Genomic DNA, 27922 nt, shown 5'->3' on the forward strand with positions numbered 1-27922 from the left:
AAAAATTAAACTTAAAAAAAAAAAGGACATGCTCTCATTAGGCACCCTGGACTGGCCCCCCAAATCATAAGCCTCCTGCCTTAACTCCTCAAATGCTGGGACAGCAGGTAGGCACCACCATACCTGGTGGGATTGACTGCTTCTTAAGAGAACATCCAAAACTCACTTGGTTCATTGCTAAAAACTCTACGAAAATTTGATCATTTTGTCATACAGAGGTATATTTTGCAACTTCCAGATGTGATATTTTTCCAGAAACATAGTGATTCCCACATGTGGACATTCCTTCAGTAGATTTCTTGTTTCACAGAAAGCGTCAACCCTTCAGACCAGCTCTACCTTAAAACTTATCTCTAACCCAAACTGTCATAAGGGAATGAATGACTGAATTTGAATACTGAGTATTTGATGAGAAAAAAAATCATTGATATACCGGCATGTGAAAGATGTGTTTCTGTGCTGATAGTAATGTACTCTGCTCTGAAATGCTTCTGAATATCTACTGTATTGTCTGTATTTGAGAATCCTGGGCCATAAGGGTTTCAACCTTTGTAGCAGTTCTGGATGCATGTGATAGAAAACCCAGTTCAACATCACTTTAGTAAAAATGGTTCACGCAGCTGGGCGTGGCACTCACATCTGTAACTCTAGCACTTAGGAGGATTCCTAAGAGGTTAAGGCCAGGTGGGGCTACATAGTGAGATTTAGGCCAGCCTGGGCTACTGAATGAGACCAGAATACATGAATAAAAGTAGTTCATAGATATTACAAAGTCCAAGAGTATCTGACTTAAAGACATGGCTGCATCAGGACATATGTGACCTAGCTGTGTTCTGCTGCCTTCTCAGGTGTGATGTGGTGACAAGATGGCCAAATCAAAGCCCAAAATCTTTCTAAGCATCAAACATTTCAGAAGAAAATTTCCTGGCAAAAAAAAAAAAATCTCTCTAGATGGCCTGTATATCGATCCCTGAAACAAAGTATGGGGCCTGAGACTATGAAGGAGGTTTGCTTAGGACTAGATCACGTTTCATCTCCAGGGGCAGGTATGGCCAGCCTCACTAGAACCACACAGAGCACTGGGCACAGGATGGCTCCTCAGACAGAAGTCCTGCCATGATTATCAAAGGATTAATGAATGAAGCCAAAATAATCTTTCCCTTCCACATCCATCCATGCAGCCTTGCACTACAGCAACGAGCTTCTCAAGAAACCAAGCCAGAGAGAATTCCCCTAAACTAAAGAGATCTTCTATAGATCTTTTACACAATTGTGCCAAGCCAGGATTTCCTGTTGAGAGACTTAGGTGGGTCTTCTGTTGTTGTGGCACCGTATGCAAATGTGCCCGTTTGTTGGCTTGGCACACCATTGAAGATGTTCAAATTTGTATCACCACAGGAAAGGAACTCAGCAACAGGAGACTGTTCTGTTTCTGTGCAGTGTGCTGGCTAGTCTGGTGTCCATTTTAACACAAGCTAGAGAGGGAACTTCAATCAAGAAAAAACATCCCTCAATAAGATCCAGCTGTAAAGTATTTTCTTAACTACTGATTGATGGGGAGGGCCCAGCCCATTATGGTATTGCCACTCCTGGAGGGGGTGATTGTGGGTTCTATAAGAAAGCAGGCTGGGCAAGCCAGGAGGGACAAACCAGAAAGCAGTGGCCCTCCATGACCTCTGCATCAGCTCCTGCCTCCAGGTTCCTGCCGTTTGAGTTCCTGTCCTGACTTCCTTTGATAATGAACAGTGATATGGAAGTGTAAGCCAAATAGACCCTTTCCTCTCCAAGTTGCTTTGGTTATGTTTCATCACAGCAATAGAGACCCTAAAACACGATGGCTTCAGGAGCCTGTGATTCTGGGGAGCTGGATCGGTTGGAAGGCCTCTTTAGGCCTGCAAGATATTTTCTGGCTAGTCTCAAAACTGGGACACTTCTAAAAGGGAGTGTTAGAGAGATGGACCTGGGGATAAGAGGCAAACAGGCAGTGCCAGGTAAACTGGGGCACCTATCTAGGTTTGTAGCCCAGTGAAACCAGGTTTCCCTGAATGCATCAGAATAAAGTACATTCATAAAGAACCCTTCAGGATCCATTCACCTGATGACTTAAAAAATTACCCTTTTGGAGTTCAGAATTAACTTTTCTTTTTTTTTTTTTTTGAGACAGGAACTCATTATTCTCCTTCCCCTACCTCCAAGTGCCAGGATGATAAGTGTGCACCACCCCCACTGGATTTCCAGTGCCGGGTATCAAACCCAGGTTTTTATGTGTTAGGCAAATGCTCTACCAACTGAACATCACCAGCCGTCCACAGCAATGTTTCAATGAGTAGATCCTTGTAAGGGATTCATGTGTTCCCTTAGCAGCAGGAATAATTGTTTTCTTCATCTTGTGGGCATTGAGTGGTGTCTCTAAACCAGGTTCCTTCATCTTGGCTACTGGAAATTTTAAATTTGCATGTTGTCCTACATGAATCTTGCATGTCCTAGAATGCACTCTTAGCTTCCTGCATGACTCTATGTTGTATCCCCTAACCTTGACTCTTTCATGAAACTTTTGGATTACAAGAGCCTGTAGCTTAGGCTCTAATTTTTTTAAATTACATTTCTTTGTTTATTTACTGGGGGCAAGCATGTTTGTGCCACGGTGAATGTACTATGGCATTCTCATAGATGTTGGAGGACAAGCTGTGGGAGTCGGTGGGTCCTTGGAATCAAACTCACATAGTCAGGCTGGGCAGCAAGTTCCTTTATCCACTGAGCCATCTTACCCACATGGCCTTGGTTTTGTTAGTTACTTTGTCTCTTCAGTAAAAAGCAAGTCTCTGACAGCATGCACTGCCCACAAGGGTGGGGGAGCCATCTCAGTGGGTTTCTTGTTTTATGAGAGGCTATCAACCCTGCAGATTGGGTCTAAAAACCATATGGAACTCTAACTCAAATCATTAGTGAGGAAAAGAGATTATACTGTATATAAGCACGGACTATTTGATGACAGAGAAAATTTTATTAGAGTATCACAGCTGTACTATGGTTATGTCTTTTAAAGGTATTACATGTACCACATAGGCACCTATAAAGATCAAGAGACATTGGGTTCCCTGAAACTAGAGTTAAGGATGGTCGTGAACCACAATGTGGCAGCAAATCTGGGTCCTCTAAAAGCTATTACTCTAACCTCTGAGTCATCTCTCTGGCCCAGTTTTTGTCTTGTTTTAGAGCTGAAAAAGTAGCTCAGTGGTAGACCATTTACCTGGCACCTGTGACCTCTGGTTTGATCCTAGCACTGGGGAAAGATTGCAATACATCCTGAATATTTACAGCTCAGTCTGTAGTGGCTGAGTATAACATCAGACAGATGGAGAGATGCTACATCTGTGAACTACAGCCATCCCTAAGCACACCAGGAGACTGACACAGGTAGCTTTAGTGGTACTTTGCAGACTGAAGTTCATCCTGAGACTGGATGATTTCCTTAGGATTCCATCCATCTGATTCCTATTTCTAACTGTTGACAGCGCTTTCAGAGAACAATGATTGATTCCTGCCCGCAGAGAGAGGACAGTGTGGTCAAGTGTGTGACAGGCCACGTGCTCCCCATCCAAATACGCTGTCTCTTCACATGGGTGGTCTGGATAAAAAACTTTGATTTACCGGTTTAGAATTTTTTTAAAAAACGTGTGTGTGTAGGTGCATTTGTGTTTAGCTGGGTGTGTACATGTATGCATGGAAGCCAGAGAACCACCTTAACTGCTGGTCCTCAGAAGCCTTCTATTTTTCTGTCTCAAAAAAAAAAAAAAAAAGGAATTCATCCAGGAGGTTAGACTGGGCAGGCAGGAAGCCCCAGGACCCACCTGTCTCCCTAGCACAGGGATTTCATGAGCCCAGTCCTGACACTTGTGTGGGTTTGGGGTTGAAATCAGGTCCTAGTGGTTGCAAAGCAAGCAGCTGAGCAGCTAAGCTTCTCTTGTGCTTACATAGTGTGTGTGCCTGTTCATGTGTGCAGTACTGCTTGTATATACATCCATGGGGGTGGGGTAGGGGTCAAGGTCAGATAACCTCACTGTCTATTTAAAAACTTTTGTATTTTTGACGTGTGTGTACACATATGCCACGGCACACGTGTGGAAATCAGACACCTTGCAGGAGTCGGTTGCCTCCTCCCACCACATGGGTCCCAGGGATCAAACTCAGGTCGTCAGGCTTAGCAGCAAGTGCTGTTACCCAAGGAGCCTTCTTGCCAGTTCCATGCACCTCATTGTAGATACTGGACAAGCTGACTACGGCTAGACCTGCTGGCCAGCAAGCCCCAGGGATCCTCCCCGTTTCCACCTCCCAGCACTGGAATTCTGGTGCATGCCGCCATGCCTGACTTTTTTATACAAGTCCTCATGCTCATACAGCACTTTACCAAATGAGCCAACTCCAAGCCTATAACATTTTAAATGACAGTCTATTAACAATCTTGTAGAATGTAGACTTAAAATGTCAATGGAATTTAAATGCACGATGGCAATTAGGGCTTTGTGCCTATTTTTAGGCCCCAAGGTCTTTATACTGCAAAGAAAACAGTCACACAACAGAGGATCTAGACTTGTCTTTAAGTTCTTACGTCATAGGCCATTCAATTTCAGCTTGTTTCTATACCTGAAAATGGGAGAGCCAGCTGTCCAGGACTTAAGGCCACACATGAAGTGACCTGAGTCTGCAGACCTGTGCTCACAGATTAGCCCAGAGCGGTGGCTCACAGCCAGGCCTGCGCCAGCGCCCTAACGTGTGCCTGACAGCCACAGACCACAGCACTGACCCTGTGGATAGCCTTGTCGTGAGAGGAGTCCTGCAGCACTGAGGAATATCTGCAGGGACATTCCTGATGTGCTTGCATCAGCATTCTCCCTGCAGACAACCCCTTACTTATTGTAGACTTCTGGGCTAGCAAGCCAGGAGGAGGAAGCCATGGTTTAAAACACTCTTCCTTTTGTCTGTTTTTTGGGAATGAGACTTGAAAAACCAGGATTCCACAGCCATACCAATCCTGATTAGCAGGATATAGGAACCAATTACATTGCCTGACACTGGACCAGGAATCTGGGATAATTGTCAGTGCCCTTTCTTGCCCCTACTCTGGGATATGGAATTGCTAAATCATTGTCAATACACCCAGCTGATGAAATTGAACCCATTGGGGCCACTAGAGGGAATGTGAACCCAGGAATACACACCCAGGACTCCTTTGGCAGATAGCCCAGGTCCTCACTGAAGCAACTCAAGCTTTCTTTTTGAAAACATAAAAGCAGTTGAACACACAAAGGCCTGCCATGATCGCAGTATCCCTCAGGTGCATGGGAATGTCAGTTTTTACCATGCCAAAGACGGTTTGACCCCAATACCGACTCAAAGTCATTTTACTTTTCTATGCTTCGTTTTGTAGCCAGGGTCTTCCGGGATAGATCAGGCTGGCCTCAAACTCAGACCTTTTTGTCTTGACCTAGTGTGATGAGAGCCATGTACAACCACACTTCACTTTCTTCTAGCTTTTTGTTTTGTTTTGTTTTGTTTTTTTTTTGAGACAGGGTCTCTCTATATAGCCCTGACTGTCCTGAAATTCACTCTGAAGACCAGGCTGGCCTCGAACTCAAAGATCCGCTGGCCTCTGCCTCCCAAGTGCTGGGATTAAAGGTGTGCACCGTCACTTGGCTTCTTCTAACTCTTAAATGAATATATTGCCCCCTTTACAACCTGGATCATTTACTTCCCAAGACTGTGAAAGAAAGGAAAGAAAGAAGAAAGAAAAGAAAGAAAGAAAGAAAGAAAGAAAGAAAGAAAGAAAGAAAGAAAGAAAGAAAGAAAGAAAGAAACAAAGAAAGAAACAAAGAAAGAATCACACAAGTACCTGTATAATGCATTTATTTATGACATATCCTTAAAGATAAAAAACAAAAAAAACCAAAAAAAACAAAAAACAACCCAGGCAAACGAAAAGTTGTCTATATTTATTTGATGCCAGGAACAAGGCTATTCAAGAGGAAGTCAGCTAAGAAATAGTGTTGTTTAACTTTTAAATATAATTTTGATTCTAAAAACAATGCTGACCCAAAGCACTAAGACAGAATAACACATACAAAAAAAGTTATCTCTCAAACTAACCTAAAATACCTCTGTAGTGATATAATATTAAGATTGTGCAAAGGAAAAAAAAAAACAGTCCCCATAGTGTTTAAACCAACAGGTGGTTTCTAAAGAACAAAAATGAAAATATCAAAGAATGTGTCGGCTGAAACTCGAAGGTGACTCAGTGTCAGGTGGAAGAGGGTAGCTGAGGACATGTGAGGCTCTGTTGGCCTCGGGAGGAAGGACTGGCTGGACCCAGTAGTCACTGATAGGGAGGATAAAGTGCTATGTCCCTCACAGAAACCAGGTTCATGGAAGCTCTGGTAAACCTTCCGGGACTGTAGCTGAGGTAGTGTTCTGTGAAGAGTGTTCTCCTTGAGAGCACTGTCAGCATCTGGGTGAGCCTGGACCTGATGCCAGTAAAATGGACCTGCCGCTCTTTACTCAAGTTTCTGAATGAGTCCCCCAGGCACAGATCCAGATGGGGGGTGCCCAGACCCAGGTACTTCGGGTATCCGGGGGTGTGGAGGTCAGTGGCTGTCAGGGAAGCATGCGAGCTGACAGAGCTTGCCAACGAGCCCTGAGAAGACATAGAAGAGGATGACCTCAAACTAGAAGATCTCGACACCGACATCTTGGATGCAGGTGACCCTTCTTTAGACTGGGCACCCTGAGGAAGGAAGCTCTCATCAGCTTCAGTCTGTGTGGTACTGGACTTGGACCACACTGTGGCCTGGGAGCTCACTGCCCTTGTGACAACTGTGGTTTGGGTCCCAACACACGCTATGCTGGAACTGGTCTGTGTTCCCACCTCACTCAGGCTTACTGCAGCCATCTCTTCTCCTGGCTCTGTTTGAGTAGCAGCATCAACCACCTTGCTATCCTCTAGCTGGTCCTTGTGGCTGTACAGATAGTCCTCATCACTGATAGTGGAAGTCTCAGAGTCATGGCGCTTGGCTCTGTCCTTTGGTGGCACCTCTGGGCCCAGGTTGGTCTTCTTAGGAGTGCTTGAGAGTCTGGCCAGCCTGATGCGCAGCAGATTGCCCAGGGTGGGCTCCTTTGATTGTGGCTTTTGGTCAGTCAGATGGTCAAACTTGCCTCTGATCTGGAAGTTGGACAGGAGTTTGGAGCTGATGGGCTTTGACTGGGCGTACAGGATCCGAAACTCTAGATCAAAATGTTCGACTACTTGGCCAGACAGAATTACCAAGTTACTACTATTTAACTTGCCATCGGTCCAAGTAAAACTGAAGGATTAAAAAAAAAACACAAACTGGTAAAGATAAGGAATCTCAGTTTACTTACTCTCAGTAGCTACCATGTAAGAGTGACAACTTTGGTGCTAACATGAAATAACAAATAACAAAGACATCGGAGGGTAATGGGACACACACAAAATTACAATCCTTATGCTCAGTGCTAAACCCTAGCAAGAAGGTATTAAATATTTAGGCCAGCGACCTCGTCTCAAAGGTTAGAGAATCAGCTGGAGATGCCCCAGTGGAAAGCACCTCTTCCAGTTTCTCAAGTGGAGATGGTTACTCCACCAGTGATGCCAGTGCTCGGCACATCTTACAGTTGATTAGATTGCTGTCCTTGCCTGTCTGGCATCCCCTCCTCTTCCTCTGGAAATAGAACCTACAGCTGTCTCTACTCACAAAGGCTTGCATAGACACACCTTCTCTAGTCTCAGTGGGGTGGGCATATTGTACAGAATGGCCAGTGTCTGATCCCTGGGATTCATCCAATGTACACACATGACCCCAGCAGAGCCACATAAGTTTTCAGAAATGTGTGTCTCTGCTTCAGGAGTCTCTCCCTTTGGGAAACAGCTGCTGATGGTTGTGTGAGCAAGCAGAAGTCTTTGCCTTCAAAGGAAGAGGCTATCTGAGAATAAAGAGCAAGGCAAAAGTAGGAGCTATTGTTCTAATAAACACCTCGACACACCCAGTCCCAGGGCAGCTATAATCAGCTGCATCTTTCCATCGTAGCACTCTCTGAGCTGCTGCCTCACTCTGTGCTGTCTGGGTTAGACTCCTGACACTGAGCTTTGGACCAGAAGCAGGCAGCTTTAATGGGAGACCCTGAAACTAATTTTTAACTATATCTTGCAACTAAGAACCAAGACTACTGGTGGTAGGTGGCGAACAACTTTAATCCTAACACTTAGGAGGCAGAGGCAGGCAGATCTTTGTGCACTCAAGGCCAGCTTGGACTTCAGAGCGAATTCCAGGACAGGCAGAGCTAGACAGAGAAACCCTGTCTCAAAACAACAAACAAACAAACAAACGAGAACCATGACTAATACACATGTTGCCTGAGAACTGCTTTGGAGCCCAGCAGTATTTGGAATACCTACAATGGTGCAACAGAAACAAAAGGGGCTACCTGCACCCAAGGCTGTATTGTGTTTCAACATGTGGGAGTAGTACTGTCATTGGTGGTGGGACAGTGCTTTATAGAGGGCAGTTTTTATATTTATAGATTTTCAAACAGCAAACGCCATTCAGAGCGAAGTTTCATCGATATAGGTAAATCCACCTTGGGAGACAGTCTAAGTCCCACTGGTATATATAAGTACCTCATAGAAGGAAGTCTCAAGAACACGTGCTCAGTTCTGAACAATGACATTATTGTTCGGAAAGGAAGGTACCTAGAGCTACTTATCTCACTACCTCACCTGCCATAAAACCACAGCTGGCACAAAACCATCACTAAGGGATGCACACTACAAAATCCAAGTTTTTCTTTCCAAAATCTATACCTCACATGTACCACTGGACAATGTACAGAGATAGCCAAGCACACAACATGACATAGTGTGAGTAAGAGTGGCACAACTTCCAGAGATCAGCATTACCCATGTGACCTCAGCCCTTCACTCATCTTCCTGCTCTCCACCCAAAGATGCTATTGGCAAAGTAGACTTCCAAGATGGGCCTGGTATATACCCAGTGCTTTCTAGACTAAAGCACTAATTTTAAGGCTTATAGCAACCTGACAGTTAAGTATAAATGAGCAGCTTCAGTCTGCATATAACATTTGCAAATGTCCTTATCTTCAAGTAATCAGGGTGGGTGGGTCCCCAGGATTTGAGGCCAATTAGCCAGAAGTTTTCCCCCAAAGGCCTAGGCCAAGACTTGAATGCAGGACTCTGACTGCAGGGTCTCAAGCTTAGTTTAACTTGTGCTTTAGTTTTGTGGACCCAGGGAGTAAGAAGTGACTCTTGGACTATCTACATCCAGCAAGAGGGCTTTGATGAAGTCATACACACGGTGTACACACATGGGGGCCCTGTCACAAGGCTCTTCCTGGCAGGGCAAGCACTCACCCCTCTGAAGGGTTTGCACTAACTGCTGAGGTACCTGTTCAGAACATACCTGTAAGAGCCTGTTGCCACCCGAATGCCGTCAATCAGTGTGAACTTCTCATGAACCTTCCCAACAACCTTTGTTCCTGACCTTGCATAGTAGATATTTCCTGTAATAGTCCGAACTGTCATCAGCTGTTAGGGAGGGAGAGGGAGAAAAAAAACAAAAAATCAATGACCAACTCAGTGACACTACCTAGTGGGCTGAGCTTACTGTGGCCAAACATAGCTGTTTGCAGTGGCTTAGGGTATGGTCACCATTTAGTGACAGTGCACAGGACACTCTCGCCAGATATTGCTCAGATAATGTCACTTTTGCATCTAGTCCATTTTTTCATATGTAGAGAAGAGGTTTTACTTTTCTTATAGTCCAGGTTGGCCTTGGTCTTGTAATCCTGTAGCCCCAGCCTCGCAAGTGCTGGGATTACAGGCCTGCACCACTACATTTGGCTTATATTTAGAGTCCCTTAGTTCATGTGTGTATGTGTAATATACTGTAAAGAAATAGTTGCTTTTTGGAGGAAACTAATAGAATCTAATAAATAATTTTGAAACAAAACATGGGAGATAAAATAATCAAAGAAAACATGTTAATAATGAATACCATTTTACAAGGACAGAAAGACTAAGATGGCTTTGCTCCTATTTCTTTGTTTTACTGCATCCGTCAGGAATAATAGCCTACTTCACTTACCTCCACATTGAAAGGGATTTGAAGCTGTAATCAGAGGGCAAGCTTCTAACACACCATGTGGAAATTAATCAGCCAATTCACATCTCCTATAGGTACACGCTAACCAAGAAGCTACACTATATACTCACAGATGCACAATTACTCCCATAAAGATGACACACACAAATGCATACATAATGGTATGAAAAATGTATAGACAATCTAGAGCAGAATAGAAGTTACATGTCATTATAAGTCTTAAAATGCTTGCCATGCAAGCCTGATAACCTAAATTTAATCTTGGAACTCACATAAAGATGGAAGGAGAGACTTGACTCACAAAGTTGTCCTCTAACCTCATGTGAATGCACATACACATCACACACACAACAGTAATAATAATTTTTAAAAATTCAAGTACATGTTTAGGATCATTTGACTTTTTATTCACTCTATAAATACAGAGGGCCTCTCCTATGCACGATGCTAAATAACAGAGGTGCAAGGTCTATTTCTTGCCCTCAAAAACAAGAGGAAGAAGTAACTGATAACTGAAAACCTAAGCAAGCCACCACATGAAGCGGAGGGAGACCCATGACTGCCGAGTCTCAAGGCGAACAGTTACAGCAACTCTTCCTAATAGTCAGAGCCTAGAAACTAGTTTGACTATGGCACAACCATGCCCTATGACACTCAACAAGAAAACAAACACAGTAAAATGGAACAAGCTTTTGAAACATGTAACTTACATGATCCTCAAAAACACTGAGTCAAGTGATAAAAGCCAGTCTCAAAGGACACATGCATATAGGAAGTGATGGGACAGCACAGACAGGAGTAACGACTACTGAAATGAAGTCTGAGGGCGATCTTTGTGATGACAAAGTAGTTTTCCTTCCTTCCTTCCTTCCTTCCTTCCTTCCTTCCTTCCTTCCTTCCTTCCTTCCTTCCTTCCTTTCCTCCCTCCCTCCCTCCCTTCCTTTTGAGACAAGATCTCTCCATGTAGCCCTGGCTGATCTTAAACTTACAGATCCACCTGTCTCTGCCACCGAGGGCTGAGATTAAAGGTGCACCAATGGTTCTGTCTTGATGTGCACGGGCAACAAAAGGCACAAGTACATGAGGGTCTACTTCCGTCCCCAATTCTGGACCACAATATAGTGCAACAAGCAAAACTATTGGGAAACCAGGTAAAACACACGTGGTACTTCTCTGTGCTGTCTGCAGTTCTGCAGCATCTGCCACCATTGGAAAATAAGATGTAAAACTAAAACCTAACATCTGGACACAAGATCATGTCTCTGGTATTCTTATCAAAATGCACAGGACCTGAACCTCAGGGAGCATCAGATGAATACAAATTTACAGAACAATAGCTAGTGTTCTCCAAAAGTGTCAGGTGCCAAACCACAAAGACGGAGGTTATTGGAGCAGGGAGACTTCACTAGTAAATGCAAGGTGTCCTGTTAGGGTCCATCCTGGGCTAGAGGAGGGACAGCTGTGAAACAAGGGTGGTTTATAAGGTGTGGAGATAAGTGCTATTCCAAGCTGATTTTGTTATGTGTAGTGAAGACAGTGAAATAGTAACATTTGAAGAATATATACAGAACATTAAGGAACTCCTTGGAAACTTATTTTTAAATCTTTTAAAAATTATTTAATTTTTTTTTTAAAATTATGAGTGTTTGTGTGCGGGTATGTGCACAAGATTGTGTCAAACACTCTGACTAGAATTACAAGTGCTTGTGAGTCACTGAACTTGAGTATTAGGAACCAAACTTAGGTATTCATTTCTGCAACCCTTTATAAATCTTAATTTCAAGGTCAGGTTTTTCTTTTAAAAACTGGTATATTTCACAAATGAGCATCCGGAACTGGATGGATGGAGGAGGCGATAACTCCCAAACACATCAACACATAGTAAGCATAAAAGCACCCTACATGTAGGGTTAGGGATGGCTGTGTCCTTTCCTTTAAAAAATATCTGAACGTTGTGGCGGCTGTACCTGTGGACACAGCAATTCTGTGCACCTGCCCATGAACATGCAGCCACATTCTTATTATAGACAGGGTGACTCAATATTCCGAACCAATCAGAGCCCAGGGCAGGGAATGCCTCTGAGCACAGACCTATAACACAGACAGGACAGAAGAGAAGTTAGTACCTATCTAGGAAAAAGATAACCTATAAAGACAAACTATCTTTAAACTTCCTGCAGAGGCTCTGGACCACCATGAAGTAGTTACTCCTGGGTCTCTGCTTTGTTGGCGAAGCAGAATGAATGGCTTTGTCACAGTTCTGTCATTTCTGCTGCTGAGGCTCAGCCTAATTACCCAAGAGCACTTTGAAATTATACCCCAACACCTTCCGCAAGTCCACAAGAGCAGCTGTGGCCTAGATACCTAGCTTGATGGCAGTGCTTGTTACCATGCCCAAGTGGCATTTTCCTGGAGTCTTCCTGGTCTCATTGACTGCTGGATCACATGCTGTTTCATTTCAGTCTGGAAGCCCTAATCCTACTTCTATCATGAATTTGTCTTGTGGCACAAATTGACAAGCTGGTAATCTCCTAATTTAGCCCCATCCTTGGTTTGCTCATTAGTAAAACAGCCAGCAGGCACTCTGACGGAGAGGTGATGGGATGAAACTTTGTAAACCACACTGCCTGTCAGGCACTAAGTCAGAGTCTCATGCAGAAGCCCAGAGTGGCAGAACGCCTAACTCCTGATGAACATATCATTCCTCACACCAAGTACCTGGCAGCATGAGGGTCTGATTTCACAAGTTGCTCCATTATTTAAAACATGAATTCTGTAACAAATGTATCTCTTACCTCATTCCCAAAGAGACTAAGCCAACTCTGTGGCTTTCTATCAAGATACTTGAATTATTTTTCATGCCCAGAGAAAAAGACATAAAGTCTGGTTCTGTCATGAGAAGTAGTCAGCAGTGGGTGACAGTGACTGCACACATGGGGTGACAGGAAGACAGACTGAGTCAAAGCCTGAGCCATGTTGTAGCTGTGGACTCCTGGGCTCTCGATCTCACCATTTCCTGATCCAAAGCATCAGGACCACTAACCTGACAGGGCAACCATCAGTGTTAGCGATGTCACATCTGTCAGAGCAGTGAGCAGTACCGGGGACAAAACAAGAGCTCCAAAATGGCCACTGTGGCTAAAAGTGGAGCCACCTGGAGCCATGGTGGCAGTAGCCTCCAAGGCTTGCCTACAGGCTGGTCTACACTCATTGCTGGGAAGCCCGATAGCCATTTTGCCCTTTCTATTTGATGGCTTAATGGAGATGTAATTCATATACCATATAATTCACCTGCTTAGTGTGCAAATCTGTAGTTTTTAAGAAAACACAGAGAGGGACTGTCTGTGACATGAACTCATGGGCTGGTTCTTTGATCACCTCCACTTGATGGAGGAGCAGCCTTACCAGTCCACAGATGAAGAAGCCAGTCCTGATGACACCTGATAGACTAGGGTCAGATGGAAGGGAAGAAGGACCTAACCTATCATTGGACTGGGGGAGGGGCATAGAAGAAGAGGAGGGAGGGAGGGCGGAATTGGGAGGGGATGGGGGAGGAAGCTACAGCTGAGATACAAAGTGAATAAACTGTAATTAGTAAAAATTAAATAAAACTATTACATAAAAAAAGAACCCCCCCAAAAGAAAACATAGAACCATTTCCACACAGTTGTAGAACTTTCTCATTACGTCCAAAATAAAAATAAAAAAATAAAAAGGGGCCTAAAGCCCTTTAGTTACAAGCTTACCTATCCCTCTATCAATGTCCACAAACCTGACGCTCATCTACCTTCCATCTGTTCTGGTATTTCACGTACATAGGATCACTCTGCATATGGCCATTTATGTAAGGCTTCCTATACTTGTTATGTTTTCAGGGTCACTCATGTGACAGCTTGTGTCAGTACTTCAGTCCTTTTGAAGGGTAAATAATATTCTATTGTCCTGAAGAGCCACTGTATTGTTTATCCACTTATTAGCTGATGAAACTTGCCACGTCTATAAACAGGAGCGCGCTTTCATTCCTCTTGGGGAGTTAGCTAGGAATGGAACTGGAGGTCACGAGTGGTGTTCATTGCCTGTGAGACTTCAGTTTCCTCGCTTGTCAGTGGGGAGCCCACCACCACGCTGTAGATCATGGGTGCCCTGCCGCATGCTGACAGTGGGAAAACTGGAAATGGTGTCCCACAAACCTTTTCCTGCTCAGGATGAACTTTCAGATCCATGCACATATCCAAAAAGTGGGAGAGCAGAGCCTGGTCCAGAAGGATGTACACAGCCACGCCTCGTTTCCTACAGATCTCCTGCAGGTCTCGGAAGATGTCGACATCTGAGAAAACGTCCATTACCACAGCAATTACCTATGAGATGAGGCAAAAGGAAAAGTAAGGAACTCTAAATCCCATCCACAAAGACACTCCCTTCTTCAGCAGGATGGCCTCCCCTCACCACCAGCTCTTTTCCACCCCAGGCACCCATACCTTACAAGTCCTGGCTTGGTCCAGCTAACCAGCACTCACCACTGTCTTCCAGCCAACCTAATCCACACTGGCAAACTTGTCATTTCATTTCCATGCCATCACTAAGCCCCACCTTCCAGGTTCAGTTTGAACAAGAAAGATGACTGCTTTCTTGGACCAACACACTGGAATCTCCATCAACTGCCTTTCCACTCAGGCTTCAATTTTCTGACTCTTGGGGATGGCAAGATGGTTCAGCTAGCAAAGCCACTTGCTAACAAGCCAGATGACTTGTACTCAATCCCCAGAACTCATATGGTAGAAGGAGAAAACCAACTCCTGAAAGCTGTTCCTTTGATCTCTACATGTATGCCACACCACGTGTGTCTCCGCACACAAATAACTAAATGTAAAGAAGAAAACCACCGCAGACTCTCTATGAAGACCCCTTTGGCTATTAATATTCAAATCCATGGTTTTTTTTGACTATTGTCTGACTTTGGATTATGGTCTCTGAGTATTTATTTCACTTGTTTTAGAAAGACTCCATCCATTACCAACCCAGTGCTTGAAATGATCAAATGAGTCTCACAGAGCCCCACTCCATCCTCTGTTCCCCACATCACATATTCCTCACCAGTCAGGACAAGAACTTGGAAATATTTTCTGAAGATTATGTCCTTCAGCTCAGCTCTGTTTTTTCTTCTCCCCGGCAATGCATGTCCCTGATACAAACTGATTTTCTACACCCTGCTCAGACCTCAGCTAAGAGCCAATGTCAACCATGCTTCCATGGGTAAAGTATCACTGTTTTGAATGTCTGCTTCCTAAGCTACAAAACAGACTTGCAGTAAAACCTAAACAACCACCCAAGCAAAGGGTCCAAGAGACCCTTGTTGTCTGCTCAACCACCCTGTCACCAGTGAGGGGCTGCAGCTGCCCAAACAGCCCCTCACAAGGGAGATAGATCCTGGCAGCCCCTAGCTTCCCTCCCCTGTTTACAGAAGCTGCTACAGCTGGCAGCAGAGCCTAACATCACCTGCTTCAAGGGCCCCCAGAAACTCCTGGCAGGGAGGCTGTAAAACACCCAGGCTTAGAACAAGTCCCTACAAAGCGAGTCAGGAAGCCAACATTTGGGAACTGTCCTACAACTGGGAGGGGTGAGGGCTTCTCCATCTCCCAACCTCAACAGTAAAAATCCCTCATCTCTGAATCACATTAACCCTTTTGCTGAGCATTTAGGTTACTTCTCAGTCTCGTCAACCCTTCCTTCTGCTGCATCAGATGCCCTCAAACAGGACGGCTTCATCTCCATAGTGGATACCTCAAGACTGACTAACAGGCTTTACCCCAAAAGCATTTGTAGGGTTAAAAAGAAATACAGATGCCAGGTATGGATGTGCAAGCATATAATCCCAGCACTCAGGAGGCTGGCCTTGATAGAGTGAAAGTCTATCTCAAGAAAAAAAAAATAAGAGAGAGAACTGCAAATGAGCAATGGTGCTACCTTTCTAACACCCTAGGGTTCCACTTACTCAGATGAGCGACCCTGAAATGCCAGCTCCCAGAATCCAGTGCCACCTGGGTTGATAAACTCTTTCTGGCTGCCTCCACCCCACTCCCTGCCTGGTCTTCATAAAACATCCCTGAGTGAAATAAAACAAGTACCATTTTAGAATTGGTGGCATCTTCAGAAGCTTATAGGCCCCAATGGCTTCACATGCTATTTTGAGGGTTATGTCCAGCCTGTTCACTTGTGGCCTGTAACAGGTTTAAAGGCAAAACCAGGACTGGAGCTCAGGCCACTTGCTGACTGTGTGGCCTGGCACTTCATCTCTCTCGGCTTTAGTTTCCTTCCCCCTTTAGAAAGTTTGGATAGTAACAGCAGAGTGGCAGGACTGCTGTAATGGTTAAGTGAGAACAAGTCTGGAATGGGCTTAGCTCAATCGGGCAGCTGATGCCTCAGAGTCCACAGCAGGCTGACCCTACACTGGGTACAGAGATGGCTGACAGGACACAGGATGAGGAAAGCAAAACATTGTTTATGTATTCTGCAGGGAGCAGTAAGCCAGCTCCCTTTGTGAGGTCAGGCAGTATAGACACCTGGAGAGAGGAGGGAGGCTTCCTGGGAAAGGCAGCATCTGAGCTGAACCACAGATAAGAACAATATAAGGAACTAGGCCTGACTACACAGATCTGTAATTTCAGCTCTCTGGGAAGTTGAGGGAGGAAGATCCCAAGTTCAAGGCCTGCCTGGGACAAGAGGCCCTGGAAGAAGTGAAGGGCCCTTTGACAGAAAACCACATGACAGAAGAGACTGGGACAGACAGGGTGCATGCCAGTGTACCTGGAATGCACAGTATGCAGGAAGGGAGCCACAGGATGTGCCTGGTAAAGAGAGGTGTAAAGACAGTAGAAGACTATGGAATCTATGTCAGTCCTCCCTACCCCCACTGCCTGCATAGGCAGAGTATAGAGATGAATCCAGAAGAGTCAGAGACTGGGAGACATGCTGCTGCAGAGGAGAGACCTGAACCTACTCCTCAGACTCAGGACTAAGAACCTCTGTGTCTGCGACCCAGTGGGGGATGGTGACCTTTTGGGCTAACAACTGTCTGCAGACATTTTGAAGGACTAGGGACTGAGAGAGGAAAAATCCCAGCCAGAAGCTATGAGGCTACAGCAGAGCAAATGGAGCCAATGGGAGAGCCCAGCAATGGGCACAGAGCCACAGAAATACGTACAAGCTGGTGAGAGGTCTTTGAGCCTGACTCAGAGATAGCAGTAAAACTTTCATAGAGTGCGCTGGAATCCAAGGTGCAAGAATTGGAATAGAGCTCCTGGAGAGAAAGGCAGGAGAAAACCAGGCATACCTGAGGTCCGCAGAGCCCGTCAACTACAGACAGCTAGGTGATGAGCTGAGCCGCCATGGTGAGAACGCAGCCAAATGAGGAGAACCCAGGTGACAGAGTGATGGGCAATGAACACACCCTAGGGGCCACTGAAACTGGGACTAGGAACCCAGCCCAGTTGGCAGGGTTGGAGAAGGCTACCAGAGGCAGAATGGGAGCAGGGCCCAGAGCATAAAGGCCTGCCAAACAGTTCTGATTGCCCAATTAATAAAACAGGTGTACAGGCAACACTTTTGTTAGCTGACGAGCAGTAATTTGCAGTTTGGTTCATCTTTGATTTTAAAGCTTCAACCTTTCCCACAGGCTAAATATGAAGACCTGTCTCACTCAGCTTTTCTGAGGGCAAAGGGATGTTTTCCTTTCCTGGCTCTCCTATATCCAGCACACTTCTCCTTTCTTACTAAATAAAAAAGGACCTTTAGAAGACTTGCCTTACCCATCCAGAGAACAGTACTTCGTGTGGGAACTGTCAGCACGAAGGCTCTCCCTCCTTCAAGGCCTGCACTCGCTAGTACCTTAAGCTCACCCCCTCAGTCCTCAGATATCTAGATCCTAAAGCTGGACCCGGCCTGCAGCTCTTCACCCCTTAGAAGGGTCAGTTCTCTGTAACTAATATTAAAGTAAATAAATAAATAGATAGATAGATAGATAGATAGATAGATAGATAAATAAATAAGGAAAAAAAAAGAAGGGTCAGTTCTTTACAGACCTAGCTGACCTTGGCTCAGTTTTACCACTCCAGTCCTGCTTTTCAGGTGGACACGTCCCCTTGGAAAAGTGAACATTTCCACAGCAAAAGCTAAACTCACTAGTGTGTATTATTTCCCCAGGATTTCCAGGCTGTTATAAAATCCATGATGTGGGTGTTAGGTTGATATGTGGTGGGTTCTAGGCTGCAGAGAATGGCAGTCATGGCACAGTGCCTCCCTTGGCCTAAGTGCTCATGATGCAGACTGCCAGGCCCTAGCAGAGCACCTGGACTAGAAAAGTAGCACAGACACCTGTCACTGAACCCATTTTCCTTTAGGAAATAGCTAGCCCGCCTCCACAAACTGCCCACACAGAGAAGGCACCACCTTCTCTCGGTATAAGCTGCATGGATCTGGCCCCCTCTTTCGGGTTAGAAGTGCAGTGGTCTATGTGTCAGATACCCATGAAAAAAGCATCCAGCTGGCCAGAAGCTAGAGAAGGAAGTAAGTCTATACCACACTAGCTGTGTTTCCTCAAGCCACATGTGGGGGGGGGGGCACCCATGTGTCCAGTCCCCCATCTTCAGATTGAGTGACAAACCACAAGTGTATCATCAGTCCTTTAGAAGAACCCCGTGCTGATTTTCACCAGCAGACTAAGGGCCTATTTAAGTCAGAAGAGCAGGGATCACAGCTTCTGTCTTCAGAGTGTAGAGCCCATTTATACTGCTCATGAGGCAGAACTGTAATCTCTGCCACTGCCACTTAGCCTAAAGGATCACAAGGATCCCTAGAGATTCCAAAGCCCCATTAACCATCATCTTCAGCTTACAAACTTAGAAGGGCTGGATAATGGGTTCAAGGGACACACTTAAGTAAGGGGCTGAAATGTCAACCCGGGTCTGTGTACCTCCAAAGCCCACCATGAGAAATGTGTGAGCTAAATACTGTTCCAGGAATGTCTAATATGGGGTCTCACAATTACTCAGAACTTAACAGTAATCCTTTGGGGATGAGTAGAATACCCCACAAGCTCATGGGCTCAAGTCCACCATGAAGGACTACTTAGAACAACGTGATGACTGTCAGGGAACTCACAACTCCTCAGCATGCTGAGCACCCTCTCTCTTCTGCAGATCTCCTGACAAAGCCAGAGCCAGACTGAATGCGGACCTTATAAAGCTCAGCTGTCAAGTGACCGGCCTCTACAACCAATCTGGACTTGGCTCCCCCACAGTGCAGAACCGGGTAAGCTGTCACATGTTATGTTGTTCTGGCTTCTGAAAAATGCAAATAATAACACCCATTTCATACCCTTTGCTGATTCAGCCAATGAGAGAATCCTCAGAGGCAACTAGCTCATATTCCTAGTCCCGATTCTGCCACTAACCTTGGATAAGACATTTAACCTGAGGTCCAGTGCCCTTGAATCAAGGCCTACTCTGCTGTCACACACCCTTGATACAGGCTGCTCAGGGATCTGACCAGGCACACACAGCCTCAAGGGGCCACTAAGGCCAGTCATTCCTGTTTTCATTCTAGCAGGAAGCATATGTCAATCACCCCTTTCCTGTGTGCCTCAGTTTCCCTCCCTTCCCACCCAGAGTCATAAAGGCAGATCAGGTATACAGAATGCTTGGAATTCATCCAAAGCCTTGTATAGGTTCAGTAATGTGTCAGCCTGGGCAGCCTGGAAGACTGGCCACTGAATCCCTAGGCTGAACACATCAACATCAATCATCTACAGACTTTTCCTGCTAAAAGCATCAAACACACCATTTCCCCTAGTGTGTTCAAGTTTCATTTTGAGGTATGTCTTGGTATTAGCCCAGGCTAGTCTCAAATTGAAGATACTCCCACTTCAGTCTCCCAAATGCTAATTAAAGTCAGGAGCCATTGCTTGTTACATGTTTTAAGGACTAAAGCTGCTTAAGATTTCTTTAAAAAAAAAAATTCTTTGAAACAGCTACTTTGATACAGTCTTCTGGGTTTAAAAACAGGAGAATGTAAATTTATTAATATACGTAAACTTAGTATTAGTATTAAGCTTAACAGTATATGTTGTTTCCCAGAATTTACAGACTGCTATGAGATCCATAATTTGGCTGTCAGATAGGCATGTGGTGGGTTCTAGTCTGCGGAGAATGGTAGCCATGGCACAGTGCCTCTTTTGGCAGTTAGTGGGGCAGGAACCAATTTTTCACTCAATGTATATGGCTGCATTTCCTCACTATTGCCCCAGCATGAGGAACAGTGGGAAAACCATGCAGCTTTTTCCGGTGGGGAGAGAGAGTATGTATCTGATTTTTAAGTTTTTAACTATGCAATGGATTTTCCTGTTCCAAAACACAATCTATAAAACAAGATATGTTTCCTCCTATTTTTCTTTCCTTTCCTCTTCATGAAGGTAATGCATAATTGCAATGGTCTGGTTTGGGGTTATTCTTCCACTTTTAATATAAACAAACATATGTAGGAATATGCAGCATTGTGTGTTTATATCCATCCATAGACAAAAGGCTGTACAATGACACATGTTCTGGACAGTGTCATCCATGGGAACCTTCCCAGAGGACAGAGGAATTAAGCTTTTAATTTGGCTTCAATTTATACAAACGTAAATGAGCACAGGTAGTTAGCGCTTGCATTGGTCTATACAACTCTGGACACTGAGTCAGAGTATAGAGCTTGGCCTCATTTGTCTTGAGAGCCACAGGGTCCTCCATGGTACACACATACTAATTTCTTCCCCAGTCCTCTACTATGACATGTGAGTTCTTTCTGGGCCTTTGGTATGGTCAGAGCTACAGCAATCAGCGAACCTCTAGTTTTTGCCAGTCTTTCTATAGAACAGACACAGAAGTGGAACAATTAGGTCAATGGAGACTACAAAAGAAACTCTCCCCTCTAGTGGCTGATGTAATTTACATCAGAACCTTGTTTGTTTCTTCAAGAAAAGGTCCTACTCAGACTAACCTCTAATTCTGGATCCCCCTGCCTCAGCCCCTCAAGAGCTAGGATAACAGGCATGTACCTCTATACCTAGCACATCGAGGCCATTTAAAGCCAGTATAGCCATTATATTTTGTTTGTATGGTCTTCGCTTTTTCTGAGAAAAAAATGAACCTGTATATGTAAATGGCTCAGAGAGTAATTTTGTAGCTTCCCTACTGTCTGATGGATGCTTAGCAAAAAATTTAAAAAATTAAAAAAATAAATAAATAAAGTCTGGCATGGTGGCTCTCAAGAGACAGGTAGGTACTTAGGAAGCAGAGGTAAGCAGATTTCTCTGAGTTCAAGGCTAGCCTGGTCTACATGACAAGTTCCAGCCCAGTTGGGGCTACATAGTGAGACCCTGTCCCAAACATCCCTTCCCAAATTAATATCAATAACCAAATGAAATGGCAGATAGAAAGAACAGTGGGGGGAATGTGGAGGTACTGCCTAATGGTGGCATTCAATACATTCACAGTGTTGTTCAACCATCACTACTTTTCCAAGTGCTTTCACCAGCAGAGCAGAAATTCTGACTATTAAGCAATAACCCCTTGCTGACCCTTCTACAGACAAGTTTTGAAGGTCATAACTACTTGGAGAAGTGCTGCTAGTGCCTAGTGAGTGGGGACAGAGATGCTCAGTGTCTCAGGGAACAGGACAGTCCTCTCGGGACAAAGAACCATCCACTCCAAATGCCAATAGTGGCAAGGTTGAGAAACCCTGTCAGGTTGATGTGGGCATCTGGAACAGGAACTGATCCCACAGCACAGAATCTATCGTAACACAGGGGAGGATTGAGCAAGCTCAGGAGAGTTCAGTCCTTCAGAACATCCTCATACATGCCAGGGGCCTCCAGCAGATTCCTCAGCTACTAGTCCTCCTGGCTGGACTCTTCCCCGTGCCACCACTAACACTCTGGTCATCAAAAGGATGTCCAAAGGTGTGGTAACCACAAAAGTGGCCTCTTTGGAACAAAAGCATATAAGGAACGGCAGCTGGAAGGAACAACAAGTGTGAGAGGTGTGAAATCTCCCAGCAGGATGAGCTTGGCCTATGAACTCCCACCCAGAAGCTGGGAATATCTGGGCACCATAGTGTCTTACTGCACCGGAGGCTGAGGCAGGAGGATCTCAAGCTCAAGGCCAGACTGGGTTACACATCAAAAACATCTCAAAAGAAGGGGCAGGGGGAGAAGAACAAGGAGCACCCTGGGACAGCTGGACAAGCACATCAGAAGCACCTGACCAGGAACACTTGCAGACGGGGCCACACCGCCTCCAAGTCCTAGGTGGCAGAAGGAATTACCTAGAGCACTTAGTTTTTCCTTCCTATCTCTCCATTCCCCCTCCCCAAAAAGCACGAGGCTTAACGAACAAAGAGCATGACAGGCCTCCACAAAAAAACACTGTACCTACTCAGTATCAACTGACCGGAGGGATTCTATGTAGTCAGAGAGCCCCTGGGAAAACCCATCCCAGAGCCATCCACTCAGAAAGATAATCCCGACACTTGGCAAACACCCCAGACATCCTATGCTGTATGCTGGATCATAGAAGCTGGTCTCTAGGCTCTTTCCAGACCCACCACAGAGAACGCAGGCTGGTGCACAGATCTCCTCACTGAGGGCAAATAAAGCTGCGGAGAGAGAGCAGGCAGCTAGGTCTGACCCCACTCCAGTGCAGCCTGGTCCTCACAACATGGGACCCTCCAAGAGGAAGTCAAATTTCCTTCATTCACCCACCAGGATTTCTAAACTTGTTTCAGATACTTGAAATACTTGTTTGGGTCCATCTTGCCCAAGACAGGCCCAAGACAGGCCAAACACATGATAATTTATAAAATCCAAACACCAGGGAACCTATGTTGTCTTGAGCCACCTTCCCACTTGAAGGTCTCTGCTACTTTGATTCCTCCTCCCCTTAAAACAGGCTAGTCTTCTTTTCACAATTACGCAAACAAACAAACATTTATTCATGTGTATCATGCTCACAGCTCCACTGCTCACAAGTGGAGGTCAAGCTGTCAGGGCTGGAGGCAGCTCCTATACCTGCTAGAGATTTCCTCTGCCCTAACCACCATCTTCTCAAACAAGTAGCCCTTGCTATCATGACTATTTTCCTGCCCTTAAGATATACAACGTGGAAATTCAAAGCCTAAATCTTTAGGAAACTGTTTAAAACCTTCAGCCTTCTGCGAAGCAGGGAGGCTGTGGAGAATACTGGCATGGTGGCACATCCCAGGCCTCCAGAAGCTGAGGGAGGAAGATAGAGGGTTCAGTGAAAAACCAACCAAGCAAGCACAGTCGGGCCCTGGAGCCAAGCAGACTCAGGCTGAACTCAGCTCTGCCGCACAATGGTTGACAAGCTGCTTGACTTAAATGTGCCTGCTGTGTCCTTAAATGCAGCCTCCGCTGGCCACTGGGAGGACTGGGAGGTACTCTGGGTAAAGAACTCCATTGGAGCCCCAAACATTTGCCATCACCATACAGATCAGACATCTGAAAACATGTGATATATGCACTGTCACAGTCCTCCCTGTCACAGGTAATGCACTTCAAAGGACATGGCCAGAGTGACACAGCCACTCCCTAATTTGACAGCCTGCAAATTAGCCTTCTAATCCCTCTCAGTACCCACAGTGTTCTTCCTCCTTCGGACAGGACATCTCCCACAGGACACAAGCACAGCACTGTAGTTAGGGGGGTCCTGGCTCCTTCCACCATTCCCTAGAGGCAACCTAGCTTCTCCAGGCTTCTGTTTATCCTCTATAAAATGGATAGAATAATCACAAGTATTTCAAGATTACTGGAACTACTCTCTGGCAAAGAGAAAACAATTTTTTGTTTGTTTGTTTGTTTTGAGACAAGGCCTTGCTATGTAGCTTTCATTGGCCTGGAACTTGCAATGTAGACCAAGCGAGGCTCAAATTCATAGAAATCTGCCTGCCTCTGTCTGCTGGAATCAAAGAGGTGAGTAAATAATTTTTATTTTAAGCAAGAGATGGTCCATGAACTTCAAATTCATAGTGCCTCAAATGAACTCTAACTCTTAGCTGCAACACTCACTTGCCACTTTATTTTCCTTCCTGTATTCCAGTCAAGTGCTGCCTGCACAGGCTAACAAGCTGCTCAGCCTCAGCCAGCTTGGTGGCATACGCCTTTAATCCCAGCACTTGTAGGCAGAGGCTGGCTGATCTCTATGAGAATGGGGAGTAAGAAATGTCAATCTCCTCATTTGTTTTTTTTTTTTTCCTTGCCCCCTTTGGGTGCGCTGGAACCCAGAACCTCAAATATGATAAGGTAAGTGCTCTATCCCTGAGCTACACCTCCGGCCTTCCGTCTTCCTCCCTGTCCATATGCTTCCTCTCTTGCCTTTCCTCTCCAGTTCAACATTTGAGCAACCCTGCCTAAAATCGTCTTCCTGCCTACCCTGGCTTAATACAGACATTTTCTTCTTACAAAGACATCTCTGGCCTTCTTGCAACCTCGGCCCTCGACAACCTAACTCCTTCATGTCAAAATGACTGCTAGGGACACTAATCTGTCATCTTTCCCACCTTTAGTCTGGTCTCTATCCTCTCCTTAGGCTACTTCCACCCTTCCTTCTGGATCCAACTAAGTCACCACCGCTCCAGACTTTCTTCCAACCCCTTCCTCACTACCTGTAGCAATCTTCCCATCCCCCGCCCCTTACAAACTAAGATCTTCCCCCGTGGCCCCAGCCCTGGCAGAGAGACAACTGGGAGGCTCTGTGTAAGCATGCAATTTGGCATATATTCTAAAAATGCTTATTGGATTTAAAGTAACATAGCATCATTCTCAGTAACAAAGCCCACCTTCCACTTACATTATCAACGAGAGGGTGTAATGGAATAGGTACAGAGGAAAGCAGGAGGCCCTGCCCAGGAATGCTTTTCAGATTGCCCAAAAGATAGGGAAGTCTCTTCAGCAGCCATGATCCCTTTTAAGGCAAGGGATCCCTTCTGACCTCTAGCCCCAGTACCCTTCACCCAAGCTGAGCAAAAAGGTAAGAGCAACCCACATCTCTGCCCTTCCTGGAAACCAGTTCTTTCCTTTTCAAGTTGCCCCAGTGCTCTGGTTCTCCTCCTAGAGGGGAGCTTTGGGCATGCACACTTAGGCTACAATCTGCCTATTCCAAAAGCTTTATAAGCTTTGTGCTGAACCCACAAACAACTAAAATGTTCTCAGCATCAAACGGAACCTCAGCCCACCCAAAGCTCCACAGGACTGACAGTAAACTAGCCACAGCAAAGCCTAGGTCACCTACAGCCCTGCCATTCAGGTCAAGAACACTGGCTTAGCACTAGGAAGGCAGAGGCAGTACAACTGCCTGGAACTGAGGCTAGCTTGAGCTACAAAGTGAGTTCCAGGTAGGCCTGGGCTACAGAGACCTTGTCTTGAAGAGAGAAAAACAAAACAAAACAACAACAACAAAAAGAACACAAGCTAGCTCCTAGAGTTGGCAGTTTCAACCTGATCCTCACCCTAACATACAGCAGCAGTAACCAGGCCTCCCGAGTCTTGACACGGTCTGAGGCTTTGCCTGTCCTGTTCCTCGCACAGCCATAGAGTCTGTGGCTTGAGCAGTGTTCACCAGCATGCAAACTTGTAGCTACACTCTCCCAAGTGATCCCACTGCTGTGGTTTCACTATGGCAGGGCCGGTTCTTTAACCCACCACAGCCACCACACCAGGCCACTCAGGCAGTGCGACTCCACCAGCTAAGATAAAACAACAACAAAACATTGTAAACAGTGGCTCACCCAAGGCAGACGTATTTGCATTTTGGCTCAAGGCTACCTGGGCGTTAAAAACATCTCCCACCAGACAGACTCGAAGAAAGGGCAGGAATTGAACTGACTGTGTATCTCTCATCAAAACGTGTGTAAGTGGCAGTAACCGATTCCCAGCGGTCTCCGGGTACCATCTTTTGGGTAAAGCGACTCTTTGGAGATCTAGTGTCCGCTAACGTCCCCGGAATTCTGCAATCCACTACGGTCTCAACAGCCGCCCTTCTCCAGGGACACGAATATTAGGAGCTGGAACTACTCCAATTTCGGAAGGCCGGAGCTCCTCCCTATCCCGCCAGCGTGTTCGGGGATCCGGAGTTGAGCTGCAGTGTAGGGTAAGGGGGGCCGCTCACCTCTCGGGCTGAGCGCAGCTGCTGCCGCAGCGCATCCTTGCAGCCGTACGGACCGCCGGCGCCCGCGCCGCGGGGCTGGAAATGCGCCTCGACGCGCGTGGCACCGCGGTAGGCGCCCCGGTAGAAAGCCGGCCAGCCGAGCTCCAGCGCGGGCGGCTCCAGGTCCGACTGCTCGGGAAAGTAGGTGCCCGACGAGCAGTCCTGAGAGGAGCCGAACGAGTCCTCGGCCGCCGCCGCCGCGCCGTCCTCGCCCGGCCGCTCGGCGGCGCCCAGAACCGCTCGCACCTCGTCGGCGTTGAGGAAGCGGCCCAGCCGCTCCCGCCGCAGGAAGGCGGCCCAGGCGTCGGGGCCGCCGTCCAGCAGCTGCTCGAGAGCCAGGCGCCGCGCCTCGCTGAACAGCTCCGCCGGGTTGGGCGGTCCGCACGGCGACAGACAAGCCGCGGGGAGCTCGTCCAACAGCTCGCAGCGAGCAGCCATCGCGGCCCCCAGAAGCGGTCCACTGGACTGCGGTGGTCGGCCTGAGCCTTTTATAGGCACCTTTGAATCAAACCAGCCCGCGCTATTGGCTCGCCGCCCGCCCAGGCCCTCCCATTGGCTCTCTGTCTTCCAGGCGCCTCTGAGGCCCCGCCCCCTCCCTCATTGCTATTGGTTGCTCTCTGAGCCCGGACTCGCCCACCCTCTGCTCTCGCTGCCTGGTGGCCAAACGGAATTTAAATCTGAGTTTACCCCGCCCTAGCGTCCCCAGAACTGTCCCAGCAAGGAACACAGCCCAGCGCTGTCCCAGGGCGCCCCCTACCTGCTACCCCACAAACGTAGCGCTCCAAGGCCAGGACTAGGAGTGGGACTTGCTCCTGGACTTTCATGTTTAGGTGTGATCAACCTCATTGTCATTCCACCCTGCATCTATCTAATCATGTACTTATTTAAAACAAAAAGGAGACTGGAGAGATGTTTCAGCAGTTAAGAGCACTTCCAGAGGATCTGAATTTGGCTCTTGTCTCACTTGGTGGCTCCTAACTGCCTCTAATGGTTCCAGGGGATTCAGCGCCCTTTTAGGTATCCGCGGGTACCGTATGCACACGCGATAAATAAACACATTCAACAAACAAAAATAAATAGACTTTTTTTTCCCCCCAATGGTGCAAAGCCCTCTAGCACGTGGGAGGCTGGGGCAAGAGGATCAAAGCCATCTTGTGCTGCCTAGCAAATTCAAGCCCATCCTAAGCTACAGAAGACTTTGGGAACATATTATCTATATACATATGCGCGCACACACACACACACATATATATGCACACATACATGGATATACTATATACTGTCTATATACTGTGTACTAGAAGTATATATCTCTATATACTATATATATACTAGAAGTATATATCCCTATATCCCTATATTCTAGATATAGTACATATAGTAAATGCCTATATAGTGCCTATACAGTATATCTAATATATTATCTACTATGTTATACATATACTTTATGTTCTATATATAGAATATATACAGTAT

The 27922-nt window shown here is 46.0% G+C and overlaps 1 protein-coding gene across 1 annotated transcript; it reads right to left on the bottom strand.

Annotated features, from left to right (window-relative positions):
- Window positions 1-5973: 5973 nt before the first annotated feature.
- On the bottom strand, window positions 5974-26884 carry Fam83d (family with sequence similarity 83 member D). Its single transcript, XM_055602386.1, has 4 exons — window positions 26408-26884; window positions 14381-14548; window positions 9489-9613; window positions 5974-7355 (listed from the first exon to the last, which is right to left on the bottom strand). Exons 1-4 carry the CDS (start codon window positions 26882-26884, stop codon window positions 6371-6373), a joined length of 1755 nt encoding a protein of 584 aa, XP_055458361.1. The 3' UTR covers window positions 5974-6370.
- Window positions 26885-27922: the final 1038 nt, after the last annotated feature.

The sequence above is a fragment of the Psammomys obesus genome, unplaced genomic scaffold (assembly GCF_907164565.1).
Source record: "Psammomys obesus unplaced genomic scaffold, mPsaObe1.curated_primary_1811, whole genome shotgun sequence".
NCBI classification, from domain to species: Eukaryota; Metazoa; Chordata; class Mammalia; order Rodentia; family Muridae; genus Psammomys; species Psammomys obesus.